This window comes from Leuresthes tenuis, unplaced genomic scaffold (genome assembly GCF_036924035.1).
Source record: "Leuresthes tenuis unplaced genomic scaffold, fLeuTen1.0.hap1 SCAF_10, whole genome shotgun sequence".
NCBI classification, from domain to species: Eukaryota; Metazoa; Chordata; class Actinopteri; order Atheriniformes; family Atherinopsidae; genus Leuresthes; species Leuresthes tenuis.
In genome coordinates this window covers 2,784,496-2,806,369 of record NW_027325364.1, presented here as the reverse complement: position 1 = coordinate 2,806,369, position 21,874 = coordinate 2,784,496, and the positions used below count along the sequence as shown (strand labels likewise).

Genomic DNA, 21,874 nt, shown 5'->3' with positions numbered 1-21,874 from the left:
AATGTTTTAAGGACACACTGCACACCATGCTGAGATATGCCAAGTTTTCAGCTAATAGCTCTTTGGGAATCACCTTGTTGCTGCAGAAATCCTATTTTCTGTCTGTCAAACTGTGTTTTCTTTGCTGTTTTTCATAGATGCAGCTAAAGAAATGGGAACAAATGATGTGTCTTTGTGACAAAGTGCCTAAAGATCCAGTTTAAAATGGCTTCTTTGCTAAGTTGTCTGTTCTGTGTCGACACAACACTGGTTCATCCCTTGAGTTAGGAGCCTTTTTTCTGCCTGAATGCTTCATAGCTCAGAGTTAAGTGGCTGAACAAAGAAAAAACATCAGGTACAAGGACTGAAAGTGAGTGAAAAAGCAGAAAATGCCCAAAGAAAAACTTTAAAAGGCCTTTAAAGTCTGGCTGCTTGGAAGAAAGAATGAAGGCTGACCCAACACTTCCCCACAGTTCTATATATTCAGAGCTCAGTGGATTCCTTGGGCCTCTGCCACTGCCAGAACAGGAGACTGGTAGCTTGAAATGGTGTGATGACTCATGTCAGCATGGAGCCTCACAGGAAAGTTTCCATAATCTGGTGGAATCCATGACAACAAGCAGAGAGGCTGCCGGGGCGCAGAGGAAAGTCCGACTCATGCAGAGGCCGTAATGTTGGAGCAGCATCTGGGTTTGGTTTTGTGGTCGCTTCCAGGCTGCAGTTTGTTTTGTGCTTTTAGCTTTTAGCATTCTGCCTTCCAGTGGTTGGAGTTTAGCTTGTTAAAGCTGTTTTTAGAAGCAGAGTTTCTAAAAGAGAGTTTCAATCGGCTGCTGAAGTGACCATGAACACAGAATGTGGTTTTCCATTGAAAAATGCTTGGATGTCCCAGGAAAAGATGTGGCCTTGAAGGCAGCATATGTTGCTGTAAAATCTCAGTGAACTTTTCTGCATTAATGCTGCCATCACAGAAGTGGAAATGAGCTTTGCCCCCTGATCCAACCCCATACCATCACAGAGCCTGGCTGCAGGGACTGGTTGCTGACAGCAGGCTGGATGCTGCTTTTGCTCTTTGCTCCATTTCTTCCAGCAAAGATGTGGAATACTGATGGGTCTGACCACAGCACACGTTTCCACCGTGTGACGGTCCATCCCAGACGCCTCCGAGCCCAGAGAAGTGGACGAGGTTAGCATAAGATGTCCAGCTTAGGCTTGCTCCCTCGTCCTTTACACTGAAACTCCTCCAGGTTCCTTGAATGTTTTAATGATATTCTGCTCTGTAGACGCAGAAATATGCAGATCCCTTCCAGTCTTTCTCTGAGGAACATTGTTTTTAATCACTTCTGTGATTTTCTCACATCTGTCCTCTGCCCATCTCTGATCCTCAAAGATTCAGGCTTTCATGGATGCTGCTTTTGGTCCAAATCATCTGTTTGAAACATCATCATTACTTTTTTTCTTTATTATTTGGCTGGAATTGCCCATTTTTATCATTTAAATATTTCAATTGTATTTACTTGCAGGCCTTAAATGCTGAAACATATATTGATAAATGAAATGAAATTGTCAAGACAGTCAAAACCAGTGTTAGAATCACTGCATTTTGGACCAACAGGAACCGCACCAGAAGTGTGGTTTTTAAAGCCTGGATGTGAGCTCTCAGCCTCTTGAGTCTCCTCAGCTGTCCTCCGGGAGACGTCCTTCCTCTCATGTTGCTGATTAAATTTAATGAGACAAGCTTTTGATCCCTGGTCATCGTTTACATCTGTTTAGACTGATCTTGATAGCAGTGTTTCCTGTTTCTCTGCCATCTCAAACGCGTTCAGATCATTCCTTCCTGGCTGATTTTAATATAATTTGCGTGGGAAGCAAAGCGGCAGCTCATAAAGCCGCAGACTGCATGGAGGAAACGTGCACCTACCGTCGGGCTTCAATTAAGGAAACAAATCCAACTTAATTAGCATCTTTCTTTTAGGTTTTAGCTGAACACACCCAGCTCGAGTGCATCCAGTCCAGGTGAGAGCAATGGTCCCCTGAACAGAGCCAACAGGAAGTTCCCCGTGATGTTTCTGGGGCGCTGAGCATGTTGGGAAATGCCGAGTTTTACCTGAATTTAATGGAAAGCAGCCTGAAACTGAAGGTGATGACATGCAGAAGCTTCGGTTGCCCGTCCGAGCCGTTCCTCAGGCGCTGGGAAAGCAACGAAGACACCGTTTTTCTGAAATCCTTCCCGCTCGTTCTCTCCCAGCAGAGCTGGAGAAACTGCACCCAGATTGCACAACAGCATCTTTTTCTTGTTTGCTGTCGGATGGCAGCAAGAGGGCTGAGGTTAAGTTTCATGTCCTGTCGTGGTCCATCGTGCCATGTGGGGACTTACTGGGTGGATCTGAGATTTGGACTCAAAACGATCCCACAGCCGGGCTGCTTTGAAGTTGATGGAGTGGCTTTTCGTCTAATTTGGGTTTAAACAGACTCTTTCTTACTTGATCTCACGGTTCGTAAAACTTTTTGAGCTCGTGGAAGAAGCTGACGTGATAAATCTTATTGTTTGAGGACCGAAGATTCGTAGAAAAGGAAGAAGCGTGTGTGGCTGCCTGCCAAGATTCCTGCTCTGGTGTGACTTCCACGGTAATACGGGCTGGCAAACCTGAATTGTAGGTAAAGAGTGTTTGAGGGAAGCAGAAAAGATGCAAACGAATTCAAACCTCCTGCGTGACCGAACAGGCTCAGGCAGAGTACTTATGTGAGCTCAGGATTCATTCTCCTCACGGTTAGCAGAATGAAGAAGAAGAATCTGTCACATGTGCAGCTTTAAAGGGGAACTCCGGTGTTTTTAAACCTTATTTCTGGCATGAAATACGTTCATCTACTCACTGAGAACAGTTTGGTGAAAGTCGGCGTCCTTCAGAAGATATTTAGATAACTGGAGATCCATATAACGGAGTGAACGGGGCTTAACAATAAGAGTAAAACTAGAAAGAATACACATAAATGTTTTCTTTTGCAGGCAGTGAACCTACAAATTCAAATTTCATTCGGTTCAGAGCTCAAACAACAGATAAAAAACTATAAATCCTCAGAAATGTGGCAGATAACTTACCTGATGTGTTGTCTCAGATTCTCTGAAACTGTCTGACTTCCCAGCTGTGAGTGCATGCAGCAGCAACTCAACTGACACTTCTTGTCATCCAGTTCTTCAAAGTAAAAGTAAAACATCTTATTTCCTTCCTTAAAGGTTGGTCCATTAAAATGTAAAAAGATCGAGATCCGCGTATATCCTTCAGAAGATATTTAGATAACTGGAGATCCATATAACGGAGTGAACGGGGCTTAGAGGATGCAGCCTCTAAATAAGGCATTATCTGTCTTTATTTCACCAATACTTTAAGAAGAATGAATGAATGAACGTGTGCTATAGCTCTGTTAGCTCATAGCTGCTGTTATGTGGCTACTTGCAGCTATAGGAGAGCTAACGGAGGGATTTCTACACAGGCACTCTACTGGGACCACTTCATCCACACGCCCCCCTGCAGCACAGCTTATTCACTCCGGTACTTTAAGAAGATTTAATGAATGAACGTGTGCTATAGCTCTGTTAGCTCATAGCTGCTGTTATGTGGCTACTTGCAGCTATAGGAGAGCTAACGGAGGGATTTCTACACAGGCACTCTACTGGGACCACTTCATCCACACGCCCCCCTGCAGCACAGTTTATTCACTCCGGTACTTTAAGAAGAATGAATGAATGAACGTGTGCTATAGCTCTGTTAGCTCATAGCTCTGTTAGCTCATAGCTGCTGTGTTATTGTTGTTGGTGGCTATCGGGGGGCTTATAGAGGGCTGTCAGAAAGAACTGTCTCTCTTCAAGCCCAATATCTCGTGTTTACCTTGAAAAACACGACAGAAGGGGCACCCACCGGCAGGTGTTCAGGTAATTCTATCTGGAAATGACCAAAAGTATTTTCATATTCCGAACAAAAGCTTTATTCAGTCCAGAAATAAAGTGAGAGGCGCTGCCCGGCTGGGACGTGTGACTCAGATGGCCGCGCTGCAGCCAGGATACTCCCTCAGCCACTGGGCCTGCCTCATGCCCAAAAGCAGAGGTGCAGTCATGCCCTCATGCACGTGCACACGCACACACACATTTCCATGGTGAGGAGACTCACATGCAAGCTCTTTTTTTCCTCTGCATCAGAACTTGATTGGACCTGTGACTCTATTAACTCCACCCCGAAGAAATAGATATAAGACCCGAGTCAGTTTGCTTTGACTGTCGCACTTTTCGACTCTCAGCATGAACTGCTCAGCCAGAGTCTGGCACCTGTGGGCGCTCTCCTCCACGGGCTCCCCGGTGGGGCTCCCTGACAGCTGGTTCTTCTGCCACGGGTAGCACCGCCGCCGCCGCTTTTGTTGTGTTTCTCCAAGGTCGTCGGCCGTGTTTGCTTCTTAATAATTTGGGCTGAATTGTGGGCTGAGGATGCGTTCCTGGCAGCAGCAGCAGAGAGGAGCAGGGCGCACCCACCTGGGGGCTGCTCGCTGTTATCGACAGCCTTGCTCCGGTGGCTGAGGTCAGTCTGTGAGTGAAGTGAGAAGGGAAGAGATGGGGCCGGGGAGGCCGGGGGAGATGAAGCTCTGCAGCTCCACTGTGCGACTCTGACACAGTCTGACTCCTCCTCGCAGCCCCACCCTCCCCGCTCTGCTGCTCCTGCCCCTCTCCCTCGCAGCAGTACATGTGCTGCAGTGAGTAGCAAAGCAGTTCAGGGCTCCAGCCAAAGGCGCACACACCCACCAGCCGAGAGCAGGACTGCACTATTCAACCAACCCTCTTCACTCCGTTGGTCTGGGCTCCGGCACACGCACTCAGAGCAGCAGAAACTCTTAGAAAGGCCCTGCTCTCCCACTCTTAGCTCCTCCAGCAGGCTGCCGTCACACAGCTGAGGTAAGTTTGTCTCCTGTGCGGTTTCCAGTGCATGTGCTTCTGGTTAAATGTGTCCAGGCAGCTCAAAGCCCTTTTGCTTTCGGTGAGGAGTGGCGTGGAATAACTTTATGGCTCGTTTTTACGCTGCTGTGGCTGAAGAGTGAGCCAGCACCTTTTTAAAAGCTTTTAAAGGCTAAATGGAGGCTTCATTTATTCAAAGTTAGTCCGGAGAGTGCTTGTGAGTGTCACAGGTCTGCTTCTGTGGGTGTGTGCACAGCCCACCCACATGGGCGAGCTGGTCCCTGCTTTGAAATGGGCGGAGAGGGGATGGATGTCAAAGTTTGGTGCTTCCACCCACCCCGGGATGGTCTTCCTGCCACAGAGCTGGAAAGAGCTGCTGAGAAGTAAAAATGTAGGGCTGATGCAAACAGAAAGTGGCTCATTTTCCTGTTTTATGGCCCAGATGTTTAGCTTAAAAAGGCTAATAATCTGTCCTCCTGCAGATAAACACTGTAAAGTCCGTGGTGTGTGTTTGCCTCTGATGCAGCTGCTCATCACAGTGTGGATCGGAGCCCTTTCCAGGCCGCAGCATTTGTTTATGCTATGAGTCAACAGTCAGTAATTCCACTGCATGCAACTGTGTGCGAAATGATCACCGAAGAACCGGCTGATCTCAGGAGGCTTTACCGAAAAACTCAGGGGAGCCGAGGGGGAGGGAGATGTTTTAATTGGTTGTTTGCTGCAGATTTGGGGAGTTTTTGTGGGAAATCTGTTGAGCAAGCAGCATGAAATGACAAAGCTACTCCTGCAAGGATTTAAAGGAACAGAGGTGGATGTTATCGCGGTCAAAATACCGCCGTGAACAGGCGGGTTATCAGCAGCACACGAGGCAGGAAGGGACTTGAACCCTGATGCAATATTTCATTCGAATCAGGATTTTAAACCAGAACCAAGAACACAATCGGTCTCTTTGAATGGAAATCGAAAGTTGATCTCGCTGGCTGTGGATAGAGAGTCTCGTTACACATTATCCTGCAGAACTGTAAGTGCCGCAGGCGGCTGCAGAGATAAGAGCGGCGTTTATCACAGACGGGAACGTTTCCTCAGAATAAAGTCTATTAAAGTTTAACTTGTGATTCACTGCTTTCAATGAAGGCAGTTCATTAACTCCTCTGCCCTCCCCCTCCCCCTGCAGCCACCGACTCGCCCTATCTGGACCTCTCGCTGAGCCATAATTGCCATGGAAACCCCGAGCCAAAAGCGCGCCAGCCGCGGCGGCACCTCCGGCATCTCTCCGGCCCGCATCACCAGGCTGCAGGAGAAGGAGGACCTATGCAACCTCAACGACCGCCTGGCCGTGTACATCGACAAGGTGCGCTCCCTGGAGATGGAGAACGCCGGGCTGCGGATGCGCATCTCCGAGTCCGAGTCCACGGTCACCCGCGACCTGTCGGGCATAAAGGCGGCCTATGAGACGGAGCTGGCCGACGCCCGCAAGACGCTGGACCAGGTGGCCAGGGAGCGAGCTCGGCTGCAGCTGGAGCTGGGCAAGATCAGGGAGGAGTACAAGGAGCTGAAAGTCAGGTGAGGGGAACATGGCGGGGTGGGAGGGGCTTAGCCCGGTGAGGACTTCCTGAGGTACAGATGTGATGATGTTTGTTTAAGAGCTGATTTTTTTTTATCTGTTTGTTTTTCACGACTTTCTGAAAGACATTCGGCTCAAACTGTTGTTGTTGCAGTTTAATTTCACAGTCAACTCTCTCTGGGACTCATCCATAAATCTCTTGTTTGTTGCTTTGTTTGTGGGGGAACTCCCTGGATTTTTGGCCCGTGATCTCATAGTAATTTGGGAATGTTTCTGTGGTTCTCCTGGTGCATGACAACGCGTCTTTTCAGATCAGTTTACTTTGTAGCTGTGTACAAAACGATGGAGAAGAGGGCTCCGTCACAGATGAGAACAGGTTTATGACCCTCTTTTTAATCTCAATACGTTTCCATTTTAGTGGCAAAAGTGTCTCTTGAGCCAAAGCAGCGACACGTGTGCATGTGGCTGCTGTCCTTTTAGATCGCATTGTTCTGGAGGGCTGAGGCAGTGCAGCACCTTCTGCAGATGACTTTCCCAGCAGTTGAATCTGTCAGCAAACTCCACCTTTTGTGCTCAACCTGCTCGGCTCGGGTGGCGTTCTGATGACAGAAGGTCTTTGATAAGTTAGCTTGGACTGCTGTCTCTGTCCCTCTCTGCTGTGCTACAGCTCTGCCTCCAAAGAGGCATTTAGGTTGGCTTTTTTTACAGCAAACCTGTCCTTTAACCAGTGGTTTTTGTTCTTGTTGTTGCTTTAGCTTCAGTGCAGAATGAGTATCTTTTCATTAGGCCCCTGCTGTAGGTCTCTGCCAAGATTTGAACACATTCCTCAGTGCTGCCAAAGCGCCTCGAGAGAAAGTGAAACTACTGGATATGCACTGCAGTCGTGTCCCTGTGGCAGAATTGCTTTTTCCAGTGTTCAGATCAGTCTTGGGGGGGGTGAGGACAAAGGTTTCCGTGCTGCTTGTTGTTCTCCAGCCACTTCTCTTCAGCTGCGTTGTTTTCAAAGGGAAGCGGCTCTCCTGACGTCTGTGGAGGGAAAGAATCCTTCAATCCAGCCTTGGCTGGTCTAATCTGTTTTACTGTAGCCGGCGTGTTTGGTGTTTGGTTGCCATGGAGCCGGGCCGTGTGACGGGGTGGTGACTCACAGGTTTTTCATGGACTCTGGAATGGGCTGACTGCACTCGCTGTGACGGGAGCCGCTTTATTAATACACTCTGACAAACTGCTTTGACTCGCTGCTGAGCTGCAGGCGGCGGCGGCGGCGGCAGGCGGCGGCGACACTCGGAAGCTACATTCTTTTTGTTAATGTCTGGGTTATTCCCCACAGATGTGACAGGCAGCAACAGGTGGAGCCTGCAGGACGGGGACACACCTGTTTAGCCCAAGGCATCGCTCTGTGTCGCCACACAAATGTCTCTGTGTGTTCAACTACAACAGGGAACACATGCTGCCCCCCCCCCCAGGGAAAACCTCAAGCTGTTGTGTGAGGATGCAGCTTGTAAATACAGTTGAAAAGCTACATAGAAGTTAGCAGGCGTGTGTGGAATGTGGTTTTCTACCAACCTGCAGCCACTTGAACGAGCCGAGACTCAACATCTGAGCTGCAGCCGGAGCTGCTCATTAGTTAATCTTGTACTTGAATGCTGATTCGCTGCGAGTCTCCGGTGGGGTCTCGTGCGCAGTTTAACTTCCAGCTGTGCTGCTGGCTGTGAAAGGGAGCCGGTTCCCTGATGCCAGCAGCTGTGCAAATCCTTCCTGAGCTTCTCAAGTCTGCATCGAACGTGCATCGCAGGAGCAACACGAACACGTGATGCCATTCTTTCAACTCTCACGTGAACTCTTCCTGCCTCTTCCTGGTTAAATTTCTTTAAACCTTTTTCTTAACGTTGATCCAATTTGTTTCCAAACAAAAGCCTGAAAGAACACCGGGTGAAAAACAATGCTTGGGTTGTAGAAATGACACCTTAATCTGTCTTAATCTTTTAATCCGGCAGATTTAGAGGAAAGATTGCGTCTCACACATAGTTTAAGGTGTGAGTTACTCCTGTTTGTGCTTCATTAAAGAAAAGATTTGCTCAACATTTTGTCAGATTCTGATGACGTGACGTAGAAAACAACCTTAGTTTGTTGCTATTCTTCCACGACATCCAGGAATTAACTTTTTAGACTTGGACTGCTGTCTTTAGGACTGCAGATTCCTCATCTCCAATCCCCGAAACCATCAAAACAAAGCATGCAGCACTCTCCCTTCCACACTGCTACACCGGCTCTTATCTCAGGCCTCTTCTCCTCAAACGGACTGTAAAACGTAGTGAATAAAGGGCCCATCCCTGGACTGGATCAGACACAAAGCAGCTGCCACGCCCGTAGCACAGTGTGCTTTTAGGGTGTGGCTCCAGGTAGAAGTAATCAAATCTGAATTCAAACCGAGCTGCTGCAGACAATGTGAGGGCAGACATGTCCAGGCGCTGCTGCGACCTGAAGCTCGACGTGAGACGGATCCGAAATATGTCTGAAAAGTGTGTGGATGTGAGGTTGTGGGCAACATTGTCAACTATCAGCCCACAGAGCAGGAAGTGCACTTATCACAAAGCACATTCCCATTTCCTGGATTGGCAGTATCTTCCCACTGGCTGTCAGTATGTGAAAGCTCTTTGCAGTTATTTGTGTAGTTTATGATGAGTTTTAGTTGAAGTGAGACAGACAGAAGCTCTTAAGTAGTTCATCAGTGCGTCCTGCAGGGAAAAAGCAGTGTGACGAAGCAGCACGTGTCAGAAGAAGTGGTTAAATATTAGTCACAGCTTGAGGTTCTGTGAGTAAAGTTTCTATTTTTAACTCCAGGGGGATTTTAAACGCATCACCAAGGCAACACCTTAAACATTCGTTCTCAAGGCTGTAACAACCATTGAGGTCAGAGATCTTGTCTGCGTTTTTTTGGTGCTGCTGCTCTTTTACATAGCTGCTGTTATGTGGCTATAGGAGAGCTAACGGAGGGATTTCTACACAGGCACTCTACTGGGACCACTTCATCCACACGCCCCCCTGCAGCACAGTTTATTCACTCCGTGCTCTGTGGCAGTCGGCTAACTTCACACAGAGTTTGCTGCTGATAGTTTTGTGCAACATGGCAGGATATTTATCAGATTTTGAGTAAGATGGACGTTCTTACCGGAGTGAATAAACTGTGCTGCAGGGGGGCGTGTGGATGAAGTGGTCCCAGTAGAGTGCCTGTGTAGAAATCCCTCCGTTAGCTCTCCTATAGCTGCAAGTAGCCACATAACAGCAGCTATGAGCTAACAGAGCTATAGCACACGTTCATTCATTCATTCTTCTTAAAGTATTGGTGAAATAAAGACAGATAATGCCTTATTTAGAGGCTGCATCCTCTAAGCCCCGTTCACTCCGTTATATGGATCTCCAGTTATCTAAATATCTTCCGAAGGACGCCGACTTTCACCAAACTGTTCTCAGTGAGTAGATGAACATATATTTCATGCCAGAAATAAGGTTTAAAAATACTGGAGTTCCCCTTTAAGCATCCCATTCTTTAATGGTTAAACATAACAGCTAACTGAAGAAATGCATCAAACCTTCCGCCTCCTTGAAGAATTCAACAGCTAAAAGATGATTTAATGACACATAAAAAGCAAAGACATAACAGAACAGTACAAAGAAAATACTTCAGAGTCTCTAAAACTCATTTTCTTCTCATTGCTTGATCTACAGTGTTACCAGGAAACACAATATGGGATGCAATTCCTCCCTTTTAGTCAGCCACCTCCACGGTGAGCAGATGAACGTATTTCATGCCAGAAATAAGGTTTAAAAAAGCCGGAGTTCCCCTTTAATCTTCACAAAGTTTATCTGAGACGGTTCAGGCTGTGTTGCTCAGACTTTCAGGCTCCTTATGTCCTGTTTTTCCATTTATGTTTGAACAAAACCTATTTTAACGTGTGAAAGACGAACTACCGAAGGCAACATTTTCCTCCGACGATATTTAATCAATCTGGAAAATTCACAGCAGAATCGCAGCAGTAAATGAATTATTGACTCTTTGAATCATGCGGTTTGATGCAGTGGATCAACGTGCGCTCAAGGTCTGTGCAGGGGGCCTTTCTTTGTCCAGGAGACTCTTATCAAGGATTTTTCTTTTCATTTAGACTTTTTTAATAGCTGCAGAATAGCCAGCTTGTCATCTAACTTCATCCCGGGGAAAATGTGAAAGAATTTCCACCTCAGAGTACACAAAGCCCCCCTCATGAAAGCTCAGTCTGACCACTTTACTCATAATTGAGCACATGGTCGTTGCACTGTGCCAGCAGCCGGTATAAATCCTGTCGTAGCTCCATTTATCCCCCAATGATCACCGGTTCTGCTCTCCCCTCAGCGGGCTTAATGACTTGACATACCAGGGAAAGCATAGGTGGAACTAATAACTTTAATGAAGGATGTGTCAGGATGGTGAGCAGTGGCCTGGTGTGTGTGCTGCATATTCTCAGGATTAGTTGTTCTTTCTTTTTCTGGTGTTGCAGTTGCTCTGAGGCCTGGAACAACAGACCACCATCCTGCACCATCCTCCACCAGCTGCAGATTTGATCACATTTCTCCTCAGCTCCCCTCATGCCTCACAGGGGAAACCCTTTGTTCCCTTATGATGATCTCAGCTCGTATTATGTGTCAGCAGACGACTGTCTGTCACGCTGAGTCCTGACTGGGCAGACGGGAGCATCTCAGAGCTCTCAGAAGGAGCTTATCTTGAAATGATCTCCTGCTTTGGTCAGCCCTGTTGAAATCATGCATGCTCAGTTAACGGATGACTGTGGATGCCTTTGATGGACCAGCTTGGACAGGCTCCAGTCTTCTGTGACCCTAAATGGGATCAATAAAGCTAATGGAAAGATTGCAGAGGCAATTTCATGGCTTTTTTCTTCCTTCCTCTAATCTGATTAGTGACCTCACACAACTGTGACTTCAGATGTCTTTTGATGAGAAATACGCACGAAATGAAACTCCAAATGTTGGACGCAGCTGGAGGATTATTTAGCATTTCCCTGTGTTAAGATGAGGGGGGGAATCAGGTTGCTGCCTCTGCCAGGGTAGGGGGTGATACCTGCTTCAGTGGGTGTGTCAGTCTGATTTTTACCTGTAAAATCTGGCTTCAGTTGGACGCCATAGAAACGCAGCGACTGCTCCTGAAACGCTGGAAACACCTGGTTTGGGTTTTTTTGCTCAGCTTGATGACATCACTGCATACTTAATGCTTCGTGGCCAGTTAGCCCCCCCCGGACAGATGGTAAACGTCTGTCTCACACTGTCACTTTCAACCAATCAGAGCAGACTGACCTTCAAACAGACCGAAACTAAAACAAAAAGACGTGGCAGCAAAGTCCAGTTGGACAAAAACAAAGTGTTTCTTTCTTATAAAAGCACCCACATCTTCTTTAATTAACCCACAAAATGAGCTAATACTGGCCATCTTTTATGTAGGAGTTGTTGTGTTTTCATTACCTTTTGAAGGAGCCATTTTTAGTTCACAGCCATTGAAATGTTCTCTGTTTGGGACAAAGAGGAAGCCGGCAGCTTTTTTACTACACTGAATCCGCTGAATCCCGCCTCGGCCTGCTTTAAAATGCTCATCACAGTTCTGTAGAGGCTGTAGAACAGTCCTCTTCAGTAGGTGCTGGTGAGAAACTGGGAGCTCAGCGCTGAGCAGAATACTTTGTGGTGGAAAACAGATGTGGCAGGCTTGTGAATCTGCTGGATCTCCGCTGGTTTATTGGTGTGGGAGTAATGAGAGAGTCGGTCTTGGACTCCAGCGGACCAGAACTCGGTACCGATCAGAGGTTTTGGCAGCCTGCTGCACTGATTATGTGTGTTTGTGTGGAGTTGATGGAAATGGAGTTTCCATTGAGCTTCAGAGCCAGCCAAGCCTCGATGAGTCACTCGCAGAAGGGGGGGGGGGGTAAATCACTCTAAGATGGTGGGCCTCTTCACTGTTTGTGCCCAGAAGCGTCTTTATTAGGGCGTAGACGAGGTAACCACAACCATTCCCGTCTCACCTGGTTACGCAACCCGTCTTCCAGGTTCCAGACATGCTAAAGCTAATTTTCTTTGGCATGAACTGGCTGATGTGTTTCTACCAGTCCTGTGTAATCCAAACAGGACTCTGCCTTCTGCTCACGTGTTCTGCATCAACGGTTGATTTTGTTTACTGGAATGAGAACATCTTGATGTGATTTCTCTTCGGATGCAGTCGTTCTGTCCTGGACTTTAGTTGGAGGGGCTGGCTGTACACTTTCATTTGTCTGCAGCCTGTATTTTATGTGTGAGAACTGCTTTGCGACCTGAGTGCTGCTTTAAAACCTTCCTGGCAGACTGTTTGGAAAAGGGTGTGTTTTCTTGTGCTTGTAACCAGGTGTGTGTGCTTTGCCTGCAGTGGAAACAATCGCAGGATGGCTTGTGAGAGTAATGCTCTGTCATTGTCAGTGTTTTACAGCTCACCTGACGCTGCGTCTCTTTTCTCCTTCCTTTATCCTGTTGATCTGCAGTGTAGCTTCCCTCGTGTCTGATGCCAGTCTGTTGTAGCTTAGCGTGAGAGCACCCAGCCAGCAGGATCGGCCCCCAGACCGCAGCCTGGTTGTCGTCCAGGAACAAAATCCTTCAGAAAGTCTCAAACTCCACATGCTTTTTATTTAGCTCCAAGCTAATTTATCAGTTTTCTGTGTAACTCAATGCAGCTCCGCTTTGGAGGAGAGGCTTGAAACCACTATCTGTTGTTACTACATGCTGCTTAAATGAAGGGAGTGTTGTTGCTGCTGCAAATGAGGATTAAATGCATTTCTGGCTGGAATTATGTACATTTCCAGCTTAAGAAGTGCAGCTAATTTGCAGCACTTTGGCAGATATTCCTGTGTATTCAACAGACCTGTTATAAAGTGGAGCTTTATAACTTTATAGTGCAGTGGTTTGATTGCCACCTTTCATGTGGGAGATCTGGGCATGAAAGGTACCATCTCCAGTAGGGGTCCTTAGGCAAGACCCCCCCCCAACCCTATCTGCCTACCTGTAAAAACTACCAACCAGGCCAGAAATCTGGGTTTAGTGATGGACTCAGACCTAAGCCGACTATCACCTTAAGAATATATCAAGGCTAAAAGATCTGATGTCTCAGCAGGACCTGGAAGAACCGGTCCATGCATTCATCTTTAGTAGGTTTGATTATTGTAAAAGCATCTTTACGGGTCAGTTCGACACCTGCAGCTCATCCAGAACTCAGCTGCTGGAGTCCCACTGAGACCAAAGAAGTGGAGCACATCAGTCCAGCTGTGAGGTCTTTCCACCGGCTGCCGGTCCATCAGAGGATAGACTTTAAGGTTCTGATGCCGGTCCATCAGAGGATAGACTTTAAAGTTCTGCTGCCGGTCCATCAGAGGATAGACTTTAAAGTTCTGCTGCCGGTCCATCAGAGGATAGACTTTAAGGTTCTGATGCTGGTCCATCAGAGGATAGACTTTAAAGTTCTGATGCTGCTCCATCAGAGGATAGACTTTAAAGTTCTGATGCCGGTCCATCAGAGGATAGACTTTAAAGTTCTGATGCCGGTCCATCAGAGGATAGACTTTAAAGTTCTGATGCCGGTCCATCAGAGGATAGACTTTAAGGTTCTGATGCCGGTCCATCAGAGGATAGACTTTAAAGTTCTGATGCTGGTCCATCAGAGGATAGGCTTTAAGGTTCTGATGCTGGTCCATCAGAGGATAGACTTTAAAGTTCTGATGCTGGTCCATCAGAGGATAGACTTTAAAGTTCTGATGCTGGACTATAAAGCTCTGAATGGTCTCATCAGTGACCTCCTGACCCACTATGAACCTCCCAGACCCCTCAGGTCATCTGGATCCGGTTCTTTATCAGTTCCCAGAGTCAGAACCAGACCTGGAGAAGCTGCATTCAGCTTCTATGCTCCACATGTCTGGAACAAACTCCCAGAAAGCCTCAGATCAGCTGAAACTCTCAGGATTTAAGTCCAGGTTGAAGAAACATCTATTTTCAGCTGCTTTTGAATAAGCTTGAGTTTCAAAACATATTTTAACTCCTGATTTTATCTTTCATATATATATAATTTATTTCTGATTTTATCTATTGTTCTTATTTCCTTCTTTTGTTTAAATTTTAAATCCTGCTTTTTATTTCTTCTGTTTTAATGTCTCTGTGAAGCACTTTGAATCACCTTGTTGTTGAATTGTTCTATAAAATAAACTCGCCTTGCCTTAATATCTTTAAGTCGCTTTGGATAAAAGAAACCGAAACATAAAGAGAAGGTTTCTGAACTGGGACACAGATAAGGGATTTTAGAATTTTGTTGGAATCTTACAAGTTTGTTTGTTTTGATCGAGTCTGTTCAGACAAAGGAACAGGAAGCTTGCAGAGTAAATCTTATCCTAGTTTAGTCCAAGCCTGGAAAGGGAAGAAGCGAAGTTACTGCCTGTAATTTGTGAGGCTGCCGGCTCTGACTCACACTCTGAGTCATGGGATGATCCCGCAGGGAGGAGCAGGAGCTGCTTCATGTTCGTCTGTGCATGCAACACCTTTCTCTCTCCAGTTAATAGAGTTTGTGTTTGAGGAACTGCGTTAAGAACTGAAAATCTGAGATGAGATTTTTTGTTCTAGTGACAGTTTCCTCAGTGTGTGCTCGTCACAGGCCGACTGGATCGGCTTTAAAACTGCAAACCCTGAGGGCTGTGTCTCCATCTGCCACATGTGGGCGTGGCAGAAGCTGTTCATCATGAACTCTTATTGTGTTCTGCGTCTCAGAACAGACTCGGGAAATATGCCATGTTTGTTTTACCAGGTACTGAAAGTTGCACAACTCGCTGCTGCGCTGACTCAAAGCTGCGTTAGTGTTTCGCAACACAAGTTTTGTTAATTATTTCCACATTTGTGTGTCTGAGGGTGAGTGGAGACTCTTCTTCTGCTGGTTTCTGTATCACACCGAGGTTCCTTATTGGCTGAATACATGCGGTTTATTTTGTTCAAAGGGCATTTCCACAAATGAGTTGCAAAATGTCTGTGAAATGTGCCGGGGATTAATAACCTGAAGGCTTCCAGACCTTCAGATTTGCAGCATTTTCTCAGTTGAACATGAAGAGAAACGCCTCTTCCTGGTTTTAAATAAATGTTTAATAGACTGTGCCGGAGATTAATAATCCGAAGGCTTCCAGACCTTCAGATTTGCAGCATTTTCTCAGTTTAACATGAACAGAAACGCCTCTTCCTGGTTTTAAATAAATGTTTAATAGCCTGTGCCGGGGATTAATAATCTGAAGGCTTCCAGACCTTCAGATTTGCAGCATTTTCTCAGTTTAACATGAACAGAAACGCCTCTTCCTGGGTTTAAATAACTGTTTAATAGCCTGTGCTGGGGATTAATAATCTGAAGGCTTCCAGACCTTCAGATTTGCAGCATTTTCTCAGTTTAACATGAACAGAAACGCCTCTTCCTGGTTTTAAATAACTGTTTAATAGACTGTGCTGGGGATTAATAACCTGAAGGCTTCCAGACCTTCAGATTTGCAGCATTTTCTCAGTTTAACATGAACAGAAACACCTCTTCCTGGTTTTAAATAAATGTTTAATAGCCTGTGCCGGGGATTAATAATCTGAAGGCTTCCAGACCTTCAGATTTGCAGCATTTTCTCAGTTTAAATTGAACAGAAACGCCTCTTCCTGGTTTTAAATAACTGTTTAATAGACTGTGCTGGGGATTAATAATCCGAAGGCTTCCAGACCTTCAGATTTGCAGCATTTTCTCAGTTTAACATGAACAGAAACACCTCTTCCTGGTTTTAAATAAATGTTTAATAGACTGTGCTGGGGATTAATAATCCGAAGGCTTCCAGACCTTCAGATTTGCAGCATTTTCTCAGTTTAAATTGAACAGAAACGCCTCTTCCTGGTTTTAAATAACTGTTTAATAGACTGTGCTGGGGATTAATAATCCGAAGGCTTCCAGACCTTCAGATTTGCAGCATTTTCTCAGTTTAACATGAACAGAAACGCCTCTTCCTGGTTTTAAATAAATGTTTAATAGACTGTGCTGGGGATTAATAATCCGAAGGCTTCCAGACCTTCAGATTTGCAGCATTTTCTCAGTTTAACATGAACAGAAACGCCTCTTCCTGGTTTTAAATAACTGTTTAATAGACTGTGCTGGGGCTTAATAATATGAAGGCTTCCAGACCTTCAGATTTGCAGCATTTTCTCAGTTTAACATGAACAGAAACGCCTCTTCCTGGTTTTAAATAACTGTTTAATAGACTGTGCTGGGGATTAATAACCTGAAGGCTTCCAGACCTTCAGATTTGCAGCATTTTCTCAGTTTAAATTGAACAGAAACGCCTCTTCCTGGGTTTAAATAAATGTTTAATAGGCTGTGCTGGGGATTAATAATCCGAAGGCTTCCAGACCTTCAGATTTGCAGCATTTTCTCAGTTTAACATGAACAGAAACGCCTCTTTCTGGTTTTAAATAACTGTTTAATAGACTGTGCTGGGGATTAATAATCTGAAGGCTTCCAGACCTTCAGATTTGCAGCATTTTCTCAGTTTAAATTGAACAGAAACGCCTCTTTCTGGTTTTAAATAACTGTTTAATAGACTGTGCTGGGGATTAATAATCTGAAGGCTTCCAGACCTTCAGATTTGCAGCATTTTCTCAGTTTAACATGAACAGAAATGCCTCTTCCTGGTTTTAAATAAATGTTTAATAGACTGTGCTGGGGATTAACAACCTGAAGGCTTCTAGACCTTCAGATTTGCAGCATTTTCTCAGTTTAAATTGAACAGAAACGCCTCTTCCTGGGTTTAAATAAATGTTTAATAGACTGTGCTGGGGTTTAATAATCCGAAGGCTTCCAGATTTGCAGCATTTTCTCAGTTTAACATGAACAGAAACGCCTCTTCCTGGTTTTAAATAAATGTTTAATAGCCTGTGCTGGGGATTAATAACCTGAAGGCTTCCAGACCTTCAGATTTGCAGCATTTTCTCAGTTTAACGTGAACAGAAACGCGACTTCCTGGTTTTAAATAAATGTTTAATAGACTGTGCTGGGGATTAATAATCCGAAGGCTTCCAGACCTTCAGATTTGCAGCATTTTCTCAGTTTAACATGAACAGAAACGCCTCTTCCTGGTTTTAAATAAATGTTTAATAGCCTGTGCTGGGGCTTAATAATCTGAAGGCTTCCAGACCTTCAGATTTGCAGCATTTTCTCAGTTTAAATTGAACAGAAACGCCTCTTCCTGGTTTTAAATAAATGTTTAATAGACTGTGCTGGGGATTAATAATCCGAAGGCTTCCAGACCTTCAGATTTGCAGCATTTTCTCAGTTTAACATGAACAGAAACGCCTCTTCCTGGTTTTAAATAACTGTTTAATAGACTGTGCTGGGGATTAATAATCCGAAGGCTTCCAGACCTTCAGATTTGCAGCATTTTCTCAGTTTAACATGAACAGAAACGCCTCTTTCTGGTTTTAAATAACTGTTTAATAGACTGTGCTGGGGATTAATAACCTGAAGGCTTCCAGACCTTCAGATTTGCAGCATTTTCTCAGTTTAACATGAACAGAAACACCTCTTCCTGGTTTTAAATAAATGTTTAATAGACTGTGCTGGGGTTTAATAATCTGAAGGCTTCCAGATTTGCAGCATTTTCTCAGTTTAAATTGAACAGAAACGCCTCTTCCTGGTTTTAAATAACTGTTTAATAGACTGTGCTGGGGATTAATAATCTGAAGGCTTCCAGACCTTCAGATTTGCAGCATTTTCTCAGTTGAACATGAACAGAAACGCCTCTTCCTGGTTTTAAATAACTGTTTAATAGACTGTGCCGGGGATTAATAATCCGGAGGCTTCCAGACCTTCAGATTTGCAGCATTTTCTCAGTTTAACATGAACAGAAACGCCTCTTCCTGGTTTTAAATAAATGTTTAATAGACTGTGCTGGGGCTTAATAATCTGAAGGCTTCCAGACCTTCAGATTTGCAGCATTTTCTCAGTTTAAATTGAACAGAAACGCCTCTTCCTGGTTTTAAATAAATGTTTAATAGCCTGTGCTGGGGATTAATAATCCGAAGGCTTCCAGACCTTCAGATTTGCAGCATTTTCTCAGTTTAAATTGAACAGAAACGCCTCTTCCTGGGTTTAAATAAATGTTTAATAGACTGTGCTGGGGATTAATAATCTGAAGGCTTCTAGACCTTCAGATTTGCAGCATTTTCTCAGTTTAACATGAACAGAAACGCCTCTTCCTGGTTTTAAATAAATGTTTAATAGACTGTGATGGGGATTAATAATCTGAAGGCTTCCAGACCTTCAGATTTGCAGCATTTTCTCAGTTTAACATGAACAGAAACGCCTCTTCCTGGTTTTAATTAAATGTTTAATATCCTGTGATGGGGATTAATAATCCGAAGGCTTCCAGACCTTCAGATTTGCAGCATTTTCTCAGTTTAACATGAACAGAAACGCCTCTTCTGGTTTTAAATAATTACAATAAATTGTTTTTTATACTTTTTATACAGTCACAATGAGTTCTTAAATGGATTTACATATTTAGTGAACATCAGCACAGCTAACCAGGACTGTGGCTGTAAATAGTTAATCGGTTAAATACTTGTAAAGATTCTTAGTAAGGAGCAGGATAATTCTTATTCATCTCTGTCACGCTGTTAGTGACGCTGGGCTTCATTTCCCAGTTCCACTTCTATTTCTGGGCTCTGTTTATTTTGGAAGGCCCATTATTCACCAACCTTTTCCCTGCTCTGTTCACTGCATAAAGCTGCTTTGTGAAAACACGGTGAGGGTGGAAAAAGGAGCATTTGAGGCGTTCTGTAGGGAATTTGGGAGAGCCCCCTTTATTTTCCCTCTGCTCGGTGAGGAGTGAGTCATCGGGGAAACCCCTCCCACACATGCCTGCCAGAGGAGTGTGCGTGTTTCCGTAGTAACGTGCCACACAGATCAATGGCCACTTAGATGCATGTCAGAATTCTTGCAGCGGCTCTGCAGCAAATGAACGAGGTGATGAAGTGTTGATATGTGGCAGCCATTCGAACCCCATCTGCTGCAGAGGGGGTGTTGCTGCGGGGGGGCAGATCCAGGGGTCTCCTTTGTTGTTGTAGGTGTCTCAGTCACCTGCAGCTACTTCACAGAGTAACGTGCAGGTTTACAACCACAGTGACTGAAGGTTTAGGGACATGTATCAAGGATTGGGTTCATAAAAAGGAAAAAAAACTCTTCTGGATGCGTCAGAAAAACACTTAGTTTCAGAGTTTTCTACACCTTTTTAAAAAGACCGCAGTGACTGAGACGATAAGAGAGGGAGTTAAACGATAAGAAATATGGATCCACACAGGAAAAAGAAATGCACACACACACCTTTATGAAAATTAAACTGATAGAAGACAAAGAAAGAACAAGAACCAGGACAAATCTATAGTAAATAACTGAGTTTACCATCAGTCGACACAGTTCTACCGGCTTGTATGTCCCGTTGGAAACTCCATGTTTCCGCTAACCCTTCTGCCTCCTTTGGCTCAGAACAACTGAATTCTCCGTCCTGAAAGGCTGGAGGTTGATCTAAGAGAATAATTCAGCTGATGGCAGCTCAGGCTGTAGCGATACACTAATCTCACGATACGATTCAGCCAACGATACGTTTTAATACTTATCGTATTTATCACTGTTTTGTATGATGTGACCCCCCACCCCGGCATTATTTTGTATTATTTAATGATCTGTGTTTTCACAAATTGTAATGTCTGACTTTTCAATAAAGTTAGCTTAAACAAAAATGATACTGCCGGTTGAAAAATCGATACTTTATCTGGAAACAAAATATCGATAAATATTGCAGTATCGATTTAAATCGCTCAGGCCTAATGGCAGCAGAGACCAGGGACTCCCCCATGTCACAAAAAATAACTGGAGCACTGCTCAAAATGGCTGCTTCGTCCTCCGAATTTCTGCATTTATTTCACATCGGATGCTAAATTTATTCGTAACTTTCCAACACATTTCCTCAAATGATCACGTATATTCTTTTTGAATGAGACAACTTGCACTTTTAGATGAAGAAGAATGCTTCCCTGTGTGAGGAAACGCTCGTCACATTTTATTAAAGGTCGGCACAAATTCAAGAACAATAAAAAAACAAACAAAAAAACAAGATGGTGAAGCCACATTCCAGCGAACGGCTGGATCGGTGCAGGAGGGCTCAGGCTGGGAGTGTCGGTGGTGAGAAAACCACCGAGGCTGCTCAAATAGTGCAAGAGACCCACTGAAAAAGCCACAATACTTTAATTAAGTTGTGCAAAATGTACCCTGACAACAGCTCGGTGATTTATTTATTATTTTTTCCTTTATTTCCATACATCTCCCAGAAAGCAAAGCTTAGCTTTTCTGTCAGGGTTCTGCAGAAAGCAGAAAGTCCTCTGCGTGGACGTGCCGAAATATCTCAGAAGTGTACACATTTATTTGAGTTCTTCTGGTGGAAATGTGCTACCAGGCCTGATGACGAGGCCTTGGTTGCCACAGCAACGGCATAGCAAAACAGAGAATGAGAGAGAGGGTTTTTTTTTTCACTCCGAGGTGGAGTTTGTTGCTTGTTACCAGGGTGGGCAAAGATGGCTGTGAGTCATCCTGGGGGCCGGGAGCTGAGCCAACACATTCCTCCTCCTCCTATTTCTTCTTCTCCTCAGATTTCTTGTCCTGTTAGTGTCTTTCTTTCTTTCTGTCTGTCTCTCCTCCTCTCTACCTCCGTCCACAGCTCTCATTTTCCCCTTTCGCCACAAAATTCCAGTTGAAAATACTCTTTTCATCTTAAAGAAATCCCTTAAAAGGCTTTGATATTTTAGCTGTGGAGAGTGACGTCACGTTGGAAGCCTTATTAGTTCTTTGTTTTGAGAGCAGTCGTTTGTGAGTGGGAGGAAAGGGAGATGAATAGTCCACAGTCAAACAAGCCAGAATTCCACTTCTTCTTCTTCTGTTTGTCATAAAATGTGCAGCACTGCCCTTTTGGCACAAAGGCCTCGCTCTGTTTGTGAGCTCGGAGAAAACTCGGCTGACTTGTTTCTCTTGGAGCGGCAGAGTTTCCTTCACACTATTATATCATGAAACATGTGCATTTGGGCCTCATCTGTTAGTCCAGTGCCTTAACATTGATGCTGCATTGTTTATGTTTCTGTTTCTGTATTTATCAGACGCTTTTATCCAAAGCGACTTACAAATGAAGATATAACAAGCTACACAAAAAGCTAACAGTAAACTACATAGAAGATATAACAAGCTACACAAAAAGCTAACAATAAACTACATAGAAGATATAACAAGCTATACAAAA

At 44.7% G+C, this 21,874-nt stretch overlaps 2 protein-coding genes across 2 annotated transcripts in view; both read left to right on the top strand.

Moving 5' to 3' along the window:
• Positions 1-21,874, top strand: part of LOC140315936 (membrane-spanning 4-domains subfamily A member 6C-like) — a 139,479-nt gene that overhangs the window by 109,931 nt on the left and 7,674 nt on the right. The gene's annotated exons all lie outside the window — the stretch shown is intronic.
• LOC140315930 (lamin-A-like) overlaps positions 4,722-21,874 on the top strand; it is a 34,943-nt gene continuing 17,790 nt past the window's right edge. Inside the window, exons 1-2 of the mRNA XM_072393545.1 lie at positions 4,722-4,915; positions 6,090-6,478. Coding sequence (XP_072249646.1) covers positions 6,135-6,478 — 344 coding nt within the window. The 5' untranslated portion in view covers positions 4,722-4,915; positions 6,090-6,134. The remainder of the gene's footprint in view (positions 4,916-6,089; positions 6,479-21,874) is intronic.